Genomic DNA, 21578 nt, shown 5'->3' on the forward strand with positions numbered 1-21578 from the left:
TCTGAATATTGTAAGGTCATCAAGACAATTATGTTTAATGAGAAAATCTTAAATCTCTTTTTCTTATTATGCACTCTGGTCATGGAATAATTTGCAAAAAGATTTACAGTTGACTACAATTGATATTTATCAATTAATTCAAGAAAATTTTAAGGAATGTGGTAAAGCATACAAGTGATTGTTTCCTTTACAGATGTGTGATTTACTTGTTTTTTCATGTATTTTAATTGTTTGTAATCTTAATTTGATTACAAACTGCTACCTTGGCTGCTACCTTGGCCAGGTCTCTCTTGTAAAAGAGATCATTCATCTCAATGGGACTTCCTGGAAAAGTAAATGGAAAATTTAAAAAAAAACATCAGTTTACCTCTATACTAAAAGATACCTATTTTGAGTGGATCCTTTTGAGTTTTACGCAGGACCAGTACTTTACGTCATATGAATTCTCTTGACTTTTACACACCTAAATACAAAGAATCTGATGGTATGTAACTACACTGCTGTATACTCCACCCTGTTTGCACAAAACTGAAATTTCTTAATCTTGCTGTACAGACACAGTGGCAAACCTAGGGCCCAAGGCAAAATTCTTGAATAATTTGTCTTTATGTAATCTGATTATTTATTTCTGTAAATGTTAAATTACAGTACATAGAAATATATATTGTTAGCCTCACATATTAATATTTGTTTTATATAATATATATAATATAAATTTCATAGAATCGCACTTTATTTAATGAAACTTTAAGAAACTTTAATGTTAATGCACTTCAAGAATATAATTTTCTTTAAAACATGGAAAAGATAGCCTAAAGAAACACTGTGGCAGGTTTCTAAAATAATGCTGTTGATTATTTTTTTATTAAAGTTTCTGATTGTCAAATGCTTTTTCTGATTAGCAATACTAGAATGGTATTAATATAGAAAGTCTACCCACAAAAAAAAAAAAAAAAAAGACAATAGCAAATTCTTTTTTTTTTTAATAGCAAAATCACATCAATATATAACTGTACAAAGCAGGGTGAAAACAACAAAAAAATTGGGTTATAAAAGTTAGGGTTAGTGGCTTTGGTTTCCGATTTTTTTTAGATGTAGTTAGCTTTACACACTACAGCTGGTCAGACTGGTAATTCGGTTGTAAAAAAATGTGGAACAACATGCAGCTGATTAGCATATGATTTCAATATTACTGCTGCTGCCTTCTCTTCTTTAGTCGTTGTGGTGTCGTCTGTTGATAACAACGAAGGTTGGCATCACTATGGAAAAAGAAGAGAAGACCAAATTCTGGTAATTAAAACATGCTGTTTTTATTAGAGATTTTTTTCTTAAATCAGAAGTTGTATTCGGAAGGCAAGAGACATTCAAGCACTCAACGTTTAGGTCAACAATGAGTAGTAATAATAATACAATATTTTACGTAATTAGAATGATAGAATCTTAAATAATATATTCTCTGAAACTTCAGTCCTTATGATGGAAAACACAGAATTAATTAATTTACATCAGTAATTAACAACAACCTGTGTTAATGGGACATAATTTCAATCAAACAAAATATATTTGGCAAGTCAGCATAATTATTTTTACTCATCAGATCAGATGTTTGCTGAAAATTACATCACGAACGAATAAAAGATCGAAATGAACCACTTTAGTGTTATTTTTAAAAGTATGAAATGTGATTTCTGTAACAATCCTGTATTTTTACTTAGTCAAAACATGTAGCCTATATGAATAGTTTGGATCCAAAATGAGATAACCTTTTTAATATTTTTCAAAAATCATGTTTTTTATTATGTTGTCATGTTTGTATTGTGTTTGTTAGCTTTATATTTTTTAGTTATAATGTCCTAAATCATAATCGTTTTTTCAAAACGAAGTTGCATTTACATTTAAATTTAGTCATTTAGCAGACGCTTTTATCCAAAGCGAATTACACAGAGTTCAGGGACCAATAAGCGATATGTCATAGAAGAGCAATAATACAATATTATTATAACAATATCTCATTTTGGAACCAAACTCTACATTTGGACATGAGGTGTCAAATAGAGTACAAGAAACATCTTAGAGGCACAGTGTAGTGTAGTATGCAGTATGAACGGAAGTGTAATATGAACAGAATACATTACAGATAACAGCAGATGCCCTCCGTAAAAAGTGAACCCACGTAGCCCACTGGGCTGTTTCCCAAAACCTTCTTAACGCTTTACGTCGTTCATAAATTACCTTGAGCTGTAGTTTATCGTTATTTTGTGTTTCCCAAAAGGTTCTCAGTTAAGTCTGTACCTTTTGTAAGTCATCGGAAGGTTGGTCATCTCCCAAAAGGTTCCGCAAGTTGCCATTGTGAAAAAAAGCTTCCTTACATCGCAATCTATACAAATAAAAATCTAAAGTAAAAGAAACCACCATGTTGACGTCTTTTCGTGCAAAGAATATAATTGTCTTTACATTGATGGTTGTTAGCTTTTAATGATATTATCTAAAGATGCATCAGCTGGCAAAACTAAAACATTAGAGTAGCCTATATTCAAAGTGAACGATTGTCGATTGTCAAACTGCAGCCGAACAGCGAATATTTCTGCAAAATAAAAGATAATCCGCGAAGCAATTTAGTGTTTGTGAATATAATCCGTGAAAACCTGGCTTTGATTTATGCTGCAAATATATTTATGGAAAAGTTTACCTGCCACGGCAGCAAATTCAGCAGCTTTTGGATCTGTCTGGTCTGGCTTTGTCAATACAAACTCAAAGGAGCAGCCCCACAATTTGGCTCTAGGTGTTTTTCCTGCTAGCTGTTGTTTGTGTTACGCGTTTTGTGCTTTTAGTAAATAAAGACACTAGCCACATATATTCTGATGATTTAAATCAGGGGTTCCCCAACACATATAATCAAAGTTAGACTTTCTCACGTCTTTTAACCAGAAAATAGAGAAAAAAAAACACACACATTCCCTCTCTTTACTTTTTATTTTTCTTGTCATGAATAAATGTGTTTGCACAATTATGGCGTACTTGTTTATATTATTCCCCTTGATATTGTAAGTGTGATTAATTATGTTAATTTTATTTTAACGTTTTAATGCACTGCAACAGCCAAGTGTGGCGGCCTTCCTTATGAGTTCGGGATCCCTGATATAAATGTTCCTTTCAAAGACCCTTATGGCGGGTTAAGGCACGATAGGTTAAAATTAAATTAACTATGCGGGGTTGAGTTTTGATTGCAATTTGGATAATTTTTATGATATTCAATGAGCCCTCAATGCAATTTCAACTATTTTGAAGTGCGTCTTTTATTAAAGAACACTGCTATCTTTTATAACGTAGTGAAAAAGTGTTTCTATAATGGATAATTAGATCGTTAAATAATCGATATACATTAATTCAGCACCACCGCCATGAACAGCATCTGGGGGACGCAGGATGACCTCCTGCGGTAGACTTCGGGGAACACACGTAGAAAAGGTATAGGCCTACCTGTAGTTACGGTGTACCTTTTGAGTCTTCGTAGGACTCTAATATACAACGTTATAGGGAAACTCAACCCTGTTCTTCTAACTGTATGTAACCCCGACATCTTATAAGGGATGAAGAGGACTCAACCAAGCACAAACCACAGTCTGTTTCTCTGCACAAATGTATTTATTCGACAATAATAAGAATAACTCAAGGATAAATGGAATGGGCAAAGAAACGGAGTTAAACAAAAACGACAAGACACTTTTGAACACCCACAGAGCATGGGGCCCATCGGTTATATCACATAGAGAATACTCCACCAATAAGTGCACACTCACACTACATCACAAGAGAAAGCAAAAGTTCACTTCAAATTCCAGACAACCATAATCACCCAAAATCACTACACCTATATACCTTCACCTTGGCGGTGTTATTCACATGGCATATACAAGCGAGAACCCCACAGTTCGTGGGTCCACAATGGATAGAAAACAAACAAACAAAGAAAGAAAGTAAAGATACAAAAATTAAGCCACCATAATTTCTGGTAAAGAAAACAAGAAAGTAAACGGCAATCATGCATTCTCTGCAAAAGAAGAAACACAATGTATAATCGCCATATAAAAAGTTACCATAATTAAAAACATTTACAATCAAGTATAAAACAAATTAAAATATCAAACGTTTAAACTCAATCCCAGAATTTAGTACGGATTAATACCTGCATTTACATGCTTAAATCTCTGAGACACCCAAAGTATGTTGATCCAAACAGGCACTAAAACACAAGGCAGATATAAATATTAAAACCAAGCGAACTCGCAATAGCAAAAAGGATTTGACTAAAATTACCATTGATGCTTCTAAAATAGGTCTGCTTTATTCTTTGAAGCAACAAACAACATTCTCTGATGGGGCACTCACCAATTCAGTTCTGTTAATTGGTGATCTTATCATCAGCTCTTACACAGTCTTAAGTACCCACACCACATGGTGCTTCAAAGAGGAAGTCCCTAAAGTTGGACTTCCTTTTATAACAATCTGACCTGTGGGTTTGTAGTCCATCTCATTTGTAGTACCTATATCTTCTACCCCATTACATGTATATAACCATTCGCTTTACTTTAAGAGAATTCAGTTAAGTGACATGCTAAACAGCTGTCAGAAAGCAGGCTCTCCCGGGGTCCTAAACTACCGGGTGCATTTTACATTCCATTAAAAGATTGATCTTATGACGGAGCAGTCTGCGCGAGACAGCAAATTTCCCTGACATATCTAAGTTTCTATATGTGCTCGAGCTCGGTCAGGAGAGGTGCCTGCCCACGACATTCACAAACCAAAAATGTTGTAGACAAAATACATAGATGTGTCTTATCTTGGTCAGATTAACAGATTTCAACTTTTTGTGTGTCTATTAAGTCAGTAAATGCATATTTATTTAAACAAATTACTTTTCACTTCCAGGCGCCCATGGGACACATTCAGAAAAGTTCCAACTATTCAAGATGAGCGGAAACCTAAAGGACCGATACAGTTTTTGAAGTGGTTCACATGTATCATTGTAACCATACTAGTCTTTGCTCTTGCACTCCTTAGTAAAGTAAGATCCTTTAATTGTCCTCAAGTTATTTCTATTGATTAGAAATTGTTTTGGATAGAAGTATAATATTTAGAGTTTTATTCTTTGTTCCCACAGACATCCTTTCTCCTTTTGATAACTTTCGGGAACGAAACAGCTACATTTGTAGAGCACAATGTGACTGCTCTTTTGGGCATCGGCTTTGTTTTGGTGTTTCCGAATGTTCTTCTTCTGATTAAAAGCGTGTGGAAAATCCTGTTCAAGAGTACAGCTATGCCCACTAAAAAGACAGCTTTATGGGTAAGAAAACATATTATCCCTAATTGTGTTGTGCAATTTAACATGTGAGAATGAAATGTCTTTTTCATTATTGTTCAACATGTCCTGTTTTTTTCTAGGTACTTGGTATAGAGTTCCTGGTAGCATTAGGAGCTGCAGTCCTTACTATCGTAGCCATGCCACATTTTGACATTGTCAGTAATGTGACGATTCTGAACAGTGTGAGTATCCTGTCTGCCGTGTTCCAAGTGGTCGCTCAGTGCTTTAATGGAGATAGGAAATGCTATATAACAATACCTGGGTGCTCCATTGTCCTCATCATCCTTGGTTACATCCTCTTTGCAATTAGTTATCTGATAATAGAAGAAAGTTCACCTGAGGTAAAAATATCAGTCGGACTTGCCATCGTGGGAACCATCTTCGTTTCTCTGAACTGGTGGGAGAACTTCAGCTCACTCTTTAGGATCAAGTTTCTAGGGGACATTTCTCGAGACATTGAGAAGTCCCGTAACGTGGTCGACATCTTCTCCAGTCTGATCAGAATTCTGGTTACTGCGGCTGTGCTTGGAGCTTATGTCCCTTTGTCAGGCCAGGACTGGAAGTCATCACTGTTTTTGTTCCAAACACCCACAGTTGGTTTGCTGGTGGCTGTCCAGATTCTGTCCTCTGTCATGTGCCACTGGTTTGTGGTTGTGGCCTGCAAAATGCATTTTATGCGCCGCAGCTTTGTCATGCCCATGTACCTGCTGTCATTTGTCGTATTGATTGTGTTTTTGGTTCCAGTTCAATTTATGCCCTTGCAGTCTAAACCGAATTCCACCTATTGTGAGAATATTCAGCAGAATTTTAATGACCACTGGGTGAACATGATGATAAAAGACGTTGTAAGAACTGTGTGTACCAGAGACATTGTGGTGAACATGAGGAAAGAAGGACTGGTGTTTATGGGCATCTCAGCTCTGAGTTGGTGGATGGGACTCATTTTAAATACAATTTATGTCTGGTACCTGAACATCCAACGAATTGAAAGGACCAAAGATTTGTTTGTGCGGCGCATGTATGAAGGAGCTTTTCTGGAACAGTCCATGTTGCTGAACACCCGTTTTGTGATCAGAAAAAGAAGCAAGGAGAAACGGTAAATTATCACTTCTTACTTAGTCTATTTTTAAAATTTAAAATGGCTCTTTTTATAAACATTTTATGTCCACCGTAGGAAACAGGAAACCATCAAAGTGTTTTTGTGTGCAACAATGTGGCATGAGACATATGATGAAATGATGAGTATAATCATATCTATGTTCAGGTAAATATAGTCTGCACTTATTGAGATTGTCAGTGAGAAGTCATCTTAATTGTAATATTAATACCATTTATTTCATTAACAGAATTGATAGATACAGACCAAAGGCCAACCAAAACTCAAACAGTGATGTGGAGTTTGAATTCCATATTTATTTCGATGATGCATTTAAGGACAATGATAATGGAAGACATGCAAATGAATACGCTGAAACACTTGTTGAAGTCATTACAGAAGTCTACACGTAAGAATTATCCTCAATCTAATGCATTTTTGTGAAGAGGAAAATGTTAGACAAATAACTGACCTTAAACTGTTCACATTTTTTAGTAATTTCAGTGTGCAGATTTCGAGTATATTTAAGGAGACGCCGCCTCTGCCTTCTCAGGAGATCATAAACACTCCTTATGGAGGTCGTCTAGAATACACCCTCCCTAAAGGCAATGTGTTGATGGTTCACTTCAAGGACAAGCAGCTTATCCGACACAAAAAAAGATGGTCTCAGGTGAGATTTATGAAACACTATGTATCTTAAAACATGCTTCTTAAAAAGTGATTATACATGGACTTTAATTATCTGTGCAGATCATGTACTTGTATTACATTCTTGGCTGGCGGCTTAACAGAAAGTACTTCAAAATGTTTGAGGAAGGTGCAGAATTAAATTCCCTTAAAGAAGTTCGGAAGGTTAGACCTCATTGCGAATACCTCTATAAAGTAGTTATTAAAGTGGATTCTGGCCTAGAAATGTCTGACTATGTTCTCAATACTCCTTAGAGAGAAGCTCACAACACATACATCTTGGCCCTGGATGGTGATACTGACTTTCAGCCATCTGCAGTGATGCTATTGATCGACAGACTTAAACTCTACCCAGAGGTTGGTGCTGCCTGTGGCAGGATTCACCCGACAGGCACAGGTGAGGTCATTTTCACTGTATATACAGTATGACACTGTTCTCCTTGTGTAGCAGACAGAACCAATAAAAGGCTAAGATAACCAAAGTGTGAGAATATCTTCCTCTCTGACAAAATTTCTATGCTTGAAGGACCCATGGTGTGGTATCAGAAGTTTGAATACGCTGTAGGCCACTGGCTGCAAAAGTCTGCCGAGCACGTGCTTGGCTGTGTCCTGTGCAGTCCCGGATGTTTCAGTCTTTTCAGAGGTTCTGCACTATTAGACGACAACGTCATGAAAAGATACACGACCAAAGCCACTGAGGCCAGTCACCATGTTCAATATGATCAAGGTAACAACTTTTTGCCAAGCGCTGATAAATAATATACAGCAATTTTGTCAACTAATTTACCTTAATTATGATGTGATGTCAGGTGAGGATCGCTGGTTGTGCACTTTACTGCTGCAGCAGGGATGGAGGGTGGAGTACAACGCAGCATCTGATGCCTACACAAACGCACCACAAGAGTTTAAAGAATTCTACAACCAGCGCAGACGCTGGGGACCTTCAACAATGGCCAACACCATTGACCTCTTGGGTTCAGGAGGACTGACTTCAGAAAGGAACAGCTCTATATCAAAACCTTACATCGTGTACCAGATTATCAGCATGGCAGCTTCTATTTTAGGCCCTGCCACTATATGTCTGATGATAGCAGGTAGAGAGCATTTCTGGATTCATTTATGCTCATCTGTAACGTAGTCTTGTTTTTGAAATATCCAAAAGCACCCTATTTTCTACAGTCGACCTCAAAGTGTTTTGTTTTGTCTTGCAGGATCTCTTATGTTCATCTTCAAAATGAATGCAAATGTCGCCCTTATTTTGGCTGTAGTGCCCCCTGCTGTGTACCTGATACTGTGCTTGAAACTGAAATCTGACACACAGATTACAATCGCTGCAGTCATGAGTGTAATTTATGCATTTCTGATGGCAGGAATACTTCTATCAATTATAGGTACATTTGTTTGGTTTAGATGTCTGAATAAAACCAGAACAAGTCTTTAAAGGGACAGTTCGACCTAAAATAAAAATGCTGTCACCATTTACTTACCCTTAAATTGTTCCAAATATGTATTATCTGATGAACACAGAGAATGATAATTGGAAGAATGCTTGTAACCAAACAGTTCTTGGCAACCATTGACTACCATAGTAGGAAAATTGACAATGGTAGTCAAAAGTGCCCCAGTTTGCTTTCCTACATTCTTCAAAATATATTTTGTGTTAAACAGAACAAAGAATTATTTAAAGATTAAAAGAAATACAACAATTTCAGACTATGGTTGTTAATAAAGGGCAAGAACTGTTTGGTTTAAAGCATTCTTACAAATATCTGTCTCTGTGTTTATCAGCAGGCTCTTAATGGGCTCAACAAAAATGCAAACCCCTACAACATTCTTATTCTCATTTTGACCTCACAGGTGATTTAGTGGTTCAAGACACTTTTATGACCCCTAGTGGTCTGATCCTTATTGGCATGGCTCTGTTGTATCTCCTCACGGCTGCTCTACACCCCCAGGAGAGCTCACTGGTCATCTATGGACTTTTGTACTTCATTTGCATTCCTAGCGCATATCTACTGTTAGCTATTTACTCCATAGTCAACATGAACAATGTTTCATGGGGTACACGTGAAACTGGTGGCCGGGCTAAGACTGCAGCAGTCAGTGCCCTCAAGAAGCAGATCTTGCAGGCCGCATGTAGTAAATGTCCATGCTTTGGGTCTTATGAAGTTATGAAGGAGACACCAGCCGCAGAAACCATAACAGTGACTGAAACTACACAAGCTCATTTGGAAATAGAAAGGTAAATATAATGTAGCACAACCTCACTGACATGGTTTCATGGCATGTTCATTCATGTAGTATTGTAAATCTATTTAATTAATTCAAAGAAAGAAATCACTGAACAAGTAACTTTTAGTTTACAGTAAATATTTTTATTGCTACTAATGATAATTCTGTTTTCTTGCACTGCAGCTCACCGGGGTGCTCACAAATTTCCTATCAATGTAAGTATGTTTTCCATATTTTCTTGTAGTTCAGTTATTAAATGAGACTACAGTTTATTAATAACCATTATATTTTTAATTCCACAAGCTTGGATTGAACATCTTCAGATGAAATCTAATCAACTTTCTTTGAGGGAATCGACACTGTCTATGGTAAGACTGATCTTTGAATTGCTCAAGTAAAACGGGTAGCAACCTTTTGACATGAGGTCAACCCTTTTGATAGTAAACCTAAAAGTTACGAAAGCTTGTTTAGCATTAATATTCATACATTATTTTCAGTCTTATATCATTTTAATCCTGTTTTTGTGGCCATTTGACTTTCCTCCATGGAAAGGATGGCTATAAATCAAATCTGTACATTTACTGATTAGATTTCAAAGGCTCTCTTTCAAGACAACCCATAATGAAACCATAGTAAAGGATATTTAGTCCACTCCTTTAAGGATTGCATCATATACAGGCAGGCATAGATAGCACACCCAAAGAAGTGTCTTAAATACTTTATGAATGAATGCTCCATGCCCTTCTCTGACGCCCTTCTCGAGAATCATATTATAACTTGATTGTGAAATAAAATGAGAGCATTCTATATCTGCTTTCATTCAGCATTCAATAGCAGGTTGTGAGCTAGTCACAGACATGATTTAACTCTTAACATCTGGCAAACGGCACAGATGTATTCAATTCAGATCAAATAGACGTTGGTATAGTTATTACCTTCAGGCAAGAAAACTGAACAGCCACAATGCAGTCACCCTTCACAACCAAACAGAACCATCTAGATGGTTGACATTTTGATTTTGCAGACATGTTACAGCATTTGGAAATATCATGATTTAAACTGCATACCTATTATACAACCATGAAGTGCACTATTGTTCACAGTATAAAGTAATCTGATACTTTTTAACATTCTTGCTATCAACACTGTTTCCATAGTCATACAGTAGCTTTATCTACGATCCATCTCTTTTTATACCCCACAGAAGCTACATTTCGAGATCCTCGTTTTATTTTTATTAACTTTTGCTTGACATATTTTGATATTTAATGCATTAGACATCCTAATGTTGTTATCAAACTTTTCATATGTTGCAGGATGAAATCAATTTCTGGAATCAGCTCCAGAAAAAGTATCTAGAACCTCTTAAAGAAAATAAAGCAGAACAAGAGAAAATTGCGAATGATCTGAGAGAACTGAGAAATAGGGTAAGCCGATGCAAAAATGTTTTCAACAACAGTGTTTAAGAAATAGAAATAAACTCTTCCTGTGTCTTTTTCTATTCAGATGACATTTGCATTTTTCTTCTGCAATGCACTTTGGTTAGTGACAACGTTCATCCTTCAAACTATTGGTGACACAGTCTCCATAAAGATCCCAAAGGTCTACCCCAATGGGACTCATTCAACGACAGAATCATTTTCTCTTGATCCAATTGCGCTCATGTTTCTACTGGGCTTTACATTATTGCTGCTGATACAATTTTTTGCAATGCTTTACCACAGGTAACAATTAAAGTCACGGATAAACATTTAATAAGCATTTTACATCTCACTTCGATGATTGATGATTTGTGAAAGATGCTTAAGTTAAATATAGATATGCAATGTCATTCTTGTTGCAGAATCTATACACTAATCCATTTTGTGGCGTATGCTGATACAGAAACCAGAGCTTTTAAAAAGAAGTCCCAGGTCAGTCAGTGCACAAAATAAGATTTGCTTAAGGTAAAACTGTAGGTGTGCTGTTAATTAATTTTGCATGAATTTCAATAGGTTTCCTCAGTTCTTGACTCAGACCACCGGCATGAAAACGATGACTCTGACACAGCCATGTACACACAGAACACATCTGCTGAAGAAGGGGCAGGATTTTTTGTCTAAGATCTGTTGACAGAATCTGTCTTTAATTCTTAATCAAGGTTAATGTTCCTATAGGTTCTATTTTTTACATACAGTATCTATATGTAGCTACATTGAACCCTGTAATGTATTATGTATTTTAGCCTTATTTTAAATGGTCTCTCTTACGGGAATAGTCACACATAAATAAAAATTGTGATTTAAGTTAAAAAAAATGTTAGTTTAATGTTAAAAAGTTAGTTAAATGTCAAGTTGAACCAAGTTACATGACGGCATGTATTCTCAAACTTTAGCTCTCCAGTATTTCCAGGATGGATGACTGAAACACTTCAACTGTGTGGCACTTTTAAAAAATGTTTACTTTTTACAGTCCTCGATACACTAACTTATACCATAATTTGTAAAAACTTTTTCATAGGCATAAATCTTAAAGAATTGTGAAGCTATGACTTGACTTGTATGACTTAAAATAAATGATTACAAATATTTTTGTTTAATTTACTTAATCAAGTGTGTATACTATTTTTTTAACAAAACTGTCACAACTTCAATGCTTCAATAACTTCAACAATGCTTCAACATAGCCCACAGTAGGACCAGAGCAAGGGTCGAAATGACAATCAACATGCTCAAAGCAAGGTTTCAGTGTGTGAACTCAGAGTAATCCCTGAAAGAGCATGCAACATCATTGTGGCATGTGTTGTTCTTCATACAATTGCTAGATTTAGAGAGCACCCTGCCATACAAATTGAAAATGATGACCCATCCCTCCAGGAGATGTCCTAGATGGCAGGGCTGTCCGGGACACCATTTGCCAAAATCATATTGCTAAATTTCTCCCTGATCAGAAATAAAGACAAAAAACAGCCATCTTATGTTGTTAATTTTTTAAAACAGAAATGTTTGCCCCTGCAAAAAAAACTGCACTGCACTACAAACTTAACAGTACACCACTTTTGCAATTTTCAATAAGCAGAGTTGATAGTTGTCAAATAGCCTAAATAACCTTCACCAAAAGGCATATTTTACCCAGGATAATGGATGTGATGAAAGTGTGACACACAACTCATGAGATGTCTCTCTGATGATAGCAAAGAAAGGATGCTATGTATTTCCACAATCATTAATCCCTCAAACACAGAGAATGCCTAAGAACCCAGTGAAACCTCAGACCTCCTTTTCTCTATTTATATTCTTGACTGCTTCTCCTTTCATACATATGACGTATACGGCGTGGGAAATCTCTTATTGGGCAATTCAACTGTGCTGAAATAGTAGGATTATGAAACCTTTAGTCCTACCGAATCACCCAAGCTATTCATAAGCATTTAATAGACTCATGCTATAAGATACAAAAAACATTAAACATCAAGCTACATGTTTAAATTATTTTAATCTATTGACTTGGAGAGCAATTGACTCCAATGCTGCCTGACTTGCCTTTGCGGAGGCAGCTGTGTTACTCTTTACTTATATAACTATTGAACTATAGCAACTGAGATGACCATTCTGATGAGAGCCTGATTAAATCGGTATAAATACGTGTTGCACATACCGAGCTGGAGCAGACACATTTGAATGTCTTTTCTTGGACACATTGTGCCTCTCTTTAATACCGTGTGGGTTATATACATGTTGCTGCTGAATGAGCTGACATTCTTGACACACCCACCAAACAATCTAAAACCCCGTAGCAAACCGTTTGAGCTTGAACAGGCCCCTGCTTAGAGTAAATTAAATAACCCAGAACAGCTGTAATGGAACCTTACACATGCAGGTTCATATTTAGGTTGTGTTTAGCCTATCTCGAGTATGTTGAATCACCTTTCTGGAATACACATCAGGTAGGACACCCAGCTATTAATGCAGAAACAAAGAGTAGAAAGTGTTAAACGTCCAAAATAAATGGTTAAATTGGTAAAATTGGCTCTATTAATAATAATTTATAAATCTCTCTAAATCTTCTAAATTCTGTCTTAAATGATTTTGATGTCATTTGAAAAGTATCTTTATTCTAAAGCGGTGGGTGTTGTTCGGGTTTTCGATCTGTTACTTAAAACAGACCATAATAACTCCCTTTTCCATTTCAATAACTCCATTCTCAGCTGCACCTACCCACCTTCATAATGCCAAAATTACAGGGTTTGTTAACAGTTCTGGTCATGATTAATTATAATTGGCCTGTCCGGGTGTGGTTTGATGTTTCAGATACTTTAAAATGTATAAGCATTCATGTCGTCATGTTTTGCATCTTATAAACGGATTTGAACAGAGTCGTCCTGCAAATTCCCCTCACGGTTCTGGAGTTATAACAGAGAGTCCATTGGTATCTTGTTTAAATGCTTGCGTTCCTGCCAAGGTAAGTTATCTGCATATTGGTAACTGTTTTTAATGTGAGCATGTCAACATAAAACATTTTAGGCTGTAACCCAAAAACTTAATTCAAGTAAGTGTTTACGAATCCTAGTTTTCAGTAGTGTTTATTCGTATCTCAGTAAATAACGGGCATTAAGTGTTATGTTTGGCATAGAAGTATTTATTTCAGGTAAAGTTGTGGTCATTTAGATAGCCTACATACAGAAAGTTCGTGCTTCTCAACACCCGTTATCAGCGTGAAACATAATAACTTCACTGAACTGCAGTAAGCACTGTTTATTCATCTTTTTAAACAGTTTTATAAAGTAAAATGATATTAAATTACTATGGAACCTCAGATGGTTTTATTGTTTGTTCCTTTACATTTTCCTCACAGGACGCAGACACGTAAATGCATTAAATTGTACATTTTAAATTCTAGTGAGTAATAGACATAAAAGATAGACAGTCATAAACCACGTTCACAGGTAGGGCTGGGTGTCGAGTTCAATACTTTTTAAGCATATCGATACTATCGAATATCAATAAAACGTCTTGTGGTTCGATACCACATTTCGATACCAATAGCGCACATACAAAATTTGCGCCAAGATAATTGCTGCCAAAATGGGCAACACGATGTGATGAAGCGCTGCCTGCAAGAAAAACGAGCCGGAGCCGTCATCCTCTCTACCTCCCTCTCTGCCACACCTGGAGGCTCCTTCCACAGAGAGTGTTGCCAGGGCTTCTTTTGAACGGGTTAGACCGGAGGAAAGTGCATTGGGCGGGTGTGCAACATCTTTAATTAAAAACCCGCACAACCAGCTTGCCTTTTCTTTGCTTTTGATTGGTCAAGTTGTTTCAAAACGTTCGAAAATAATGAGAAGTGCAATCATAAACACATTATTTCTTAACACGGCCCTTATTGGTTTAGTTTAACCATGCAGGGGCCTGTACGTCGCTTGCTACATCCAAGATCAAATGAAACATCCGAGATGACCTAATTCTGCAAATCATGATCTGGGTATTTCGGTTCGCTCCGAAACACAACAATATTAGTTGTTGTGTACGCTCACGTGCCGTTTGGAAACAAATGCATCGTATATCAATAGATGAACTAATGATGAGCAACACTGCTGGCTGGTTGCTAAATCAAAAGACGCACTTCCGTTTTTCCCCCGCTGCTTGAAGATTATGACAAGAACAATCTGGATTTATGCAAGGACAGCATATTAGGAACAATATTAGGCTGGCCTTATATTATTGACTATAATCACTTTATAAATGATGAAAGTTGTATTTTATTATTGATCTTTAAAGCGTTTGATACAGTAAGTCATGCATTAATTTTCAATGTTATTATGTTGTTTGGTTTTTGTCTTGTTCTTGAATGCAGTAAAAACATTATATAACGGAGGTTATGGCTCTGTCAAACTGTTGATAAAATTCACGTGAAATTAGCTGGATTCCACAGACAGGCATTGTTAGCATGGAATTGAATTAACACGCATAATTTCTCACCACACAGATATTGTTTTTGGAATAACAAAGACCTACTATTTAAAAACAAATCACTTTTCTACCATACTTGGTTCATGAAGGTATTTTTTTGTAAATCAATTGATCAATCCCAATGGGAACTTGTTGGCATATATCCAGACTTTGCAAGTGTTCTTGATGCAATTCCGAAGAATGTAGTGTTTCAATTAAGGAATTCTAGTTCAAGGGAAATCAATATGAGGTTTATTATAAAATTATTTATATTGGTAATGTTAATATAAAAAAAAAATGCAGTGATAGTTCTATATAAGAAATACCTTATGTATTGTTTGTGTTCCTGCAGCAAAGTTTTATTGGTCTTCATTATTTGGTGATATAAACTGGAAGAAAGCTTGGAAAATACAGAATAAATTCTGTGTTTGTAACAAAATTAAGGAGGTATCGTATAACATTTTGCATAGAATATATCCTGTTAAGCACATTTTAGAAAGATTTAACCTGGACATATCTTATACATGTGAATTTTGTGGGATGGAAAAAGAATTTTACGTTTGTTTTACCAAAAGTTTGTTCTAAGCTGAAGTTGTATATTTTGATAAACTAACTTTTAGTTCTTTGTTTTAATAAATTCTGTTTTTAGTGTTTTTTTTGCAATGAGATTGTGTCATCCACCACAAAATAAAGTGTTTTATACTCATCAGTGTTCACTACAAAGGATACTGAGGAAAGTGTTTGAAGACTGACCATTTCACTAACATTTCTTAAACTGGATAAACTCAGTAGCATTAGCAGGAGTCCACATCATCTGAAAGGCATTTATCTGTAAGCACGGAAATGTGGTACAGAGATGAGGAAAATATGATTTTATTTTGCTTTATTATTGCTTTTAATTTATTGTGAATTGTTGATTTCTCTCCACAAAAGACACAAGACGCGTAACATTTTAAAGTCTTTAAAGGTTGAATGCATGCAAAAAAAGCAAAAACTTCAATGCATTGACCTTATGTCGAACAAACCTAGAGATTAAGTCCTAAAAAGATTGAAGATTTTAAAACTATGTATTGTTTACTGACCTAACATTTCTTATTGGTGGTAAAAGATGACACTTGTGCCTCTCTATTATATCCATGAAGATAAAAACTAAAATGCGTGTGGGCATAAGCATGTCTGTGATGTTTTTATTTTTAGAATAATAAAGAAAATGGTTTTCCAAAAGTTACAATCAGTCAGCTTCCTTATCTATTCAATTCCCTTTTGCTTAACATTATTACTAATAATATTCAAATTATTATTTCATGCAAATATTATCATTTATTTTCAGAAAATAGTCTGAGGCCTCAGAGGCCTATTATGCAGTCTATGACATTAGTCAAGACTAAAAGACACATACAATGCTCATCGACATGATCATGACTGCATAATCTTCAATTCCCTTATATAATATTTATTGGAATAACAGTGTTACACACGGGGTTTTAAGAGAATAAAATACCACACATTTCCAAATGGAGGAACAGACTGCACTTATATTTATATATATATATAAAATATACACACAGTCTGTGGTTTTTTATACATTTAATATAAAGTTCCGACAAATATCTCCTTCACAAGAAAAAAAAAAGATATTTTATTTATCCATTCATTTATGTTGGTCCTCACCCAAGACAGTAAACAAAATTGTTGTATATATAATATAATATATAATAAGACGCATACACTAAATATTGTTCTAAAAGCAAAAAATTGCGTTAATTACATGTTAACTTCGCAAAGCTCTTTTTTTTATCCTGTAGGATACCTTGCGCAACAAGATGCTTTTGTATGAACGAAGCCGATTTGACTGCGTCATGGCCGCGGTCTTATCCTGTTCATATGAAGTCAACGGACCTGTTGCGAAGACAACAAGTCCAGGATGAGAGTCGAAGAACTGAACAATCCAAGATCATGTAAAGTTGTCAACTATCAAATCCAACTAACAGAGTTAGCGAGGTACGAAGAACGGGCCCCAGGTCTGGGATCGGAAGAGCTCACCTGTCAATCAATCTACAGTTGAGATCATGTGATAGCTCATGAGTATTGGCACGATAATGGACAAGATCTTGTATATTGAAGCGATCGCAATGCCAAAGTGGACCAAATATGAATTGTAACTCAAATCTCACAACGTTGATTACAAATGTGGTGACAGACGACTCGAAGACTTTGTAACTGAATTCACAGCAGTTGAAAAAGTAGACTTACTGAGGGATTTAAAGATTTTATGCATGTAGCAGTCAGCCTAACATACAGACTACAAAATGTTTGTTTCCCATTGAAAACTGTACAAACTTTATAAAAAACAATTTACACTAACGTATTGCGTTAGTTACACTGTTACTTTTTCTGTTCATAAAGGAAATTTAAACGTTTTTTCTAAACATCGTTCGGCACTGTTACGGTAAGCGTTGCTTAGTGATGACAGAAAATGTAGGCCTAGTCTTCGGAGACTGTGCAGTTATAATAAAAGTTTTTATTTCACAATCAATCAGTCATTCAAAACTAACGAAAAACAAGTATCATAACCTTTGTCTCCAAAACGAAATATCACCTGGTCAGACAGAGATAAATGTTAATGAATGAATAAACATTGCTTTCTAAGATTAGTGAGCCTGGGAATTGTAGTGAAATCCGTTTAATATAAATGCATGGTTAGCTTGAATATGTGATATGAATAAATAGTTGTCTTAAACGGCCGTGTAAATAATAACCTCACTTGAAGAGTTAAAGCCTGGACCCGGAAACGGTTTTCCTTATATCACGACCTAACAAGCGGATATCTGACGTCATCGTATGTGGATCCAGCCTGTTTCACCTGGTGAGTAGAAGCGAGATGTATATTAATATGGACATTATCCTCCAGTTTACAACACCAAAATAGTTTAATTGGAATCAGGCAAACCCGTAATACAGTAAACAATCGATTACAAAGTAAAAAATGAATAATTTGCCACACCAGATGTGGAGTTGACACAGTTGGGTAACGTTAATTGAGTTCTTTTTGTCAGATATATTCGTGCAGTATACATTCATAGAAGAATGTATGATTTTCAGTATTATTTTTCAGTTTCTTATCTTTCACTAGCTCAGAAAAATTAAGGAATTTATGACAACATTATAATTTGTCATAAGTTCATTATAATTTGTCATAAATTGACAAGGACCTTAACAGGTCCTTGTCAACAGCTGGTCTAGAACTCCAGCATCCAGTGTCCACCATAGAAGTTAGGAGATCTCCCGCTAAACTACAGAGGAAAACATATTTTTGCAAAAGAATAAACCAACACAAGTTCTTCTCGGACTGAGGTATAAAAACTAGGTGAAAAAAAATTCAACAAAAACAAAACTCCACGAGGGGAGAAAACCAAACCAGAGAACACAAACAATAACAAAGAAGATGACTAAGTAACCTTACTTGAAGCAGGGAGGAAGAACAAGTCAGATTAGCAGTCAAGACCCAATAACTGAGTAAGAAGGAAATTAAAAAAACACAACTTAAATACCCTAGAGCCCGGTTGTCCAATGTCGGTCCTGGAGGGCCACAGTCCTGCAGAGTTTAGCTCTAACTGGCTCAACACACCTGTTTGGAAGTTTCAAGTCTGTTTTGTGAGACCTTGAAAATGTTCATGTGTGTTTGATTAGGGTTGAAGCTAAACTTTGCAGGACACAGGCCCTCCAGGACTGACTTTGGACACCCCTGCCCTAGAGGTAACAAGGCACAGGTGACCTGGATTTAACTAATAAGGACACCTGAGGAAGAGCTAATGCAGATGGAAACACCGGGGCCTCTAGAGGCTCGAGAGCAAAAGAAAGAGGTAGAATGCTGAAACTTGTTATTAAATCTGTGTTTGACCATCTTTCTGCTTCTTTCAACAAATAATTTTAGTTCATCTCAATTTTATCTCCATCCTGCGAATTTCATCTGGTAAGTAGAGTCGATGTTATTATAATACCATGTTATTTACATAATTTTTTTTGCCAGAACCCTTGGATTGCCAGATAATATAATGTTTCCCATCCCAGTAACTGTCTAGAGTCCACAAAACTGATATACTAAATGGGCAAATATTATCTATAATAATAAACCCAAAAATGAGAATATGGGTGTGAAGCAAGAGGCACAGCTCTTTACACGTCTGTCATTTTCAAATGGTCATAAAGATTAGGGTTGGTTAGGATTAGAACTCTGCAGAACAGTGGATGGAGCATTGTTAAACACCAATTCTGTTCAATTCTGAATAGTTTATTCACTAAACAGGTTCTTTCTGTGTTACAGCTTATAACTATGAGGGATTTAGAACTCTAAGATCATCTCATGGTCCTGGATAAACTGAATGATCATCAATAATTTATTGATGAGCTCCCAAACCTTGATGATGTCCTTTGTAATCTGTGTGATAAGGAGGATACGGAGGCAGCAGCACAAGTGAAGTCACCTGAACCAAAGTCATCCATTGGAGGAAGAGAGTTTATGATGGAAATATTGACTATAAGAGGCCGAAATCACAGAGGAAGCAGTCAAACAAGAGTCAGTTTAGACCTTCTGGACTAGTTCTGGATGTTTTATACAATGTTTATAATAGCTGTGCGACAAATGGAAATGTAAATCTGAAAATGAAATCTGTAAATATTAACATGTAATTAAAACAATAATTGTTTCTGAACAGAATATATATATTCTTTTCTGTTTTCCTTTCGAAATAGCCTCTAGTTTCCGCACCTGAAATAAACAAGCATTTACACGCAAGTTAAAACCACAGAATTTTTAGACGGTGCTGTAAATAGCTATTTTAACAGGTATTTATTGGTTTATACAACGAATAAAATTCAATATTTATTTCCTGCATATCCACATATATACAGTACAGATAAATGTAAGTATAGCTTTAAATGACACCAGCACATTCTATTACAATGGGATTTAATCTGTAGGGTAAATTGCTTTACCCTTGATCATATCACACCTATTGTTGTTATTTACGACCAAATCCTTATTTCGAGTTAAGTGTGAGTCATATTAACACCTCACGCATCATATCACACCTCTTTTTGCTAATTACGGCCAAATCCTTATTTCGAGCTAAGTGTGAGTCATATTAACACCTCATACAGTCACTGAAAACACCAAGAGTATTGGTCAGATTGAAAAGATGTTCAACTAAATTTTACCTTCATGATTTGTGAAATTTTGCAATGTCTCAAGAGACATGGTCGGGTCTTTATAATGAACTATTCTAAATTATACAACTTGTTTTGCATGCTTTCAAATACTTAGACAAATCATCCAGAGGTAAAACAAGAATGGTGACAAAATTCCTCCTCTCACACCCTTATACTAACCCCAAGAGCAGAGATTTTAATGCCCCGCTTTACTTGCATTGTCTGGTTTAAAATTCTCACAATATATTCAGCCACTTTTCTTTGTGTCAACTTTCGAAATAGCTTTTCATGATTTACTCTATCAAAAGCTTTTGATGCATTAATGAAACACAAAAACACTGATAAGTTTTAACTCTGTACTTATTTACTATCTTAAAGAGAATATATGCACAAGCCAGTGCCATGTTTCGATTAAAAACCAAATTGATCAGCCGAGTTAATAAGCACACTTATCCTATCCAACAAAATTATTTCTAAAACTTTAGATAAAATACCGGCTAAGGTTATGGGTCTGTAATTGTCCAGGATACCTACTGGGCCAGCTTTACCTTTAATAACTGGCACTAATAACACAGACAACATCAAGTCTTCGAGTCATAAAACCACTAAACCAGACAGCTAAAAGAGGGCTATCCCAATTACTTCCAGCACATGTTTAGCAGAGATATGATCTCGACCACTAGCTTTGTCATCAGACAGCTTACTCATGGCATGATACACCTCGTGTGTTGTTATCAATATTGGATCATTTACTTCAATATTCCCCACGTAATGAGAGTTATTTTGAACACAGTTAAATAAGTTACAACAGTACTGCCTGCCTCCATAAGTCTGCAATATTATCTATTCCGGAAAGACCGTCTACAATGTAGGGAGAGGTGATCTCCAATTGTTAAGAGATCTCACTTCTGAACAAAAGTCTGTAATGTTACAATTCAACAGCTTCATGGCCGAACCTCGCATACTCTTAAGAATTAAATGTTTAGTCGATCATTAAGAATAACACGACAGTTTGCATCTTAGATCATTCAGCTATGTGTTGTTTCCTGGGGAACGGATAAAGAAC

General features: G+C 35.8%; 1 protein-coding gene across 1 annotated transcript; it reads left to right on the forward strand.

Annotated features, from left to right (window-relative positions):
- The first annotated feature begins 1232 nt into the window (after nt 1–1232).
- On the forward strand, nt 1233–11944 carry LOC130435416 (chitin synthase chs-1-like). Its single transcript, XM_056766028.1, has 19 exons — nt 1233–1290; nt 4930–5065; nt 5162–5344; nt 5443–6458; nt 6537–6626; nt 6709–6867; nt 6954–7128; nt 7209–7310; nt 7401–7542; nt 7672–7872; nt 7955–8239; nt 8357–8536; nt 9003–9387; nt 9561–9592; nt 9681–9745; nt 10694–10804; nt 10884–11101; nt 11221–11290; nt 11372–11944. The coding sequence occupies exons 1-19, from the start codon at nt 1262–1264 to the stop codon at nt 11477–11479; spliced, it is 3687 nt and encodes a 1228-aa protein (XP_056622006.1). The 5' UTR covers nt 1233–1261; the 3' UTR covers nt 11480–11944.
- Nucleotides 11945–21578: the final 9634 nt, after the last annotated feature.

The sequence above is a fragment of the Triplophysa dalaica genome, chromosome 14 (assembly GCF_015846415.1).
Source record: "Triplophysa dalaica isolate WHDGS20190420 chromosome 14, ASM1584641v1, whole genome shotgun sequence".
Lineage (NCBI taxonomy): Eukaryota > Metazoa > Chordata > Actinopteri > Cypriniformes > Nemacheilidae > Triplophysa > Triplophysa dalaica.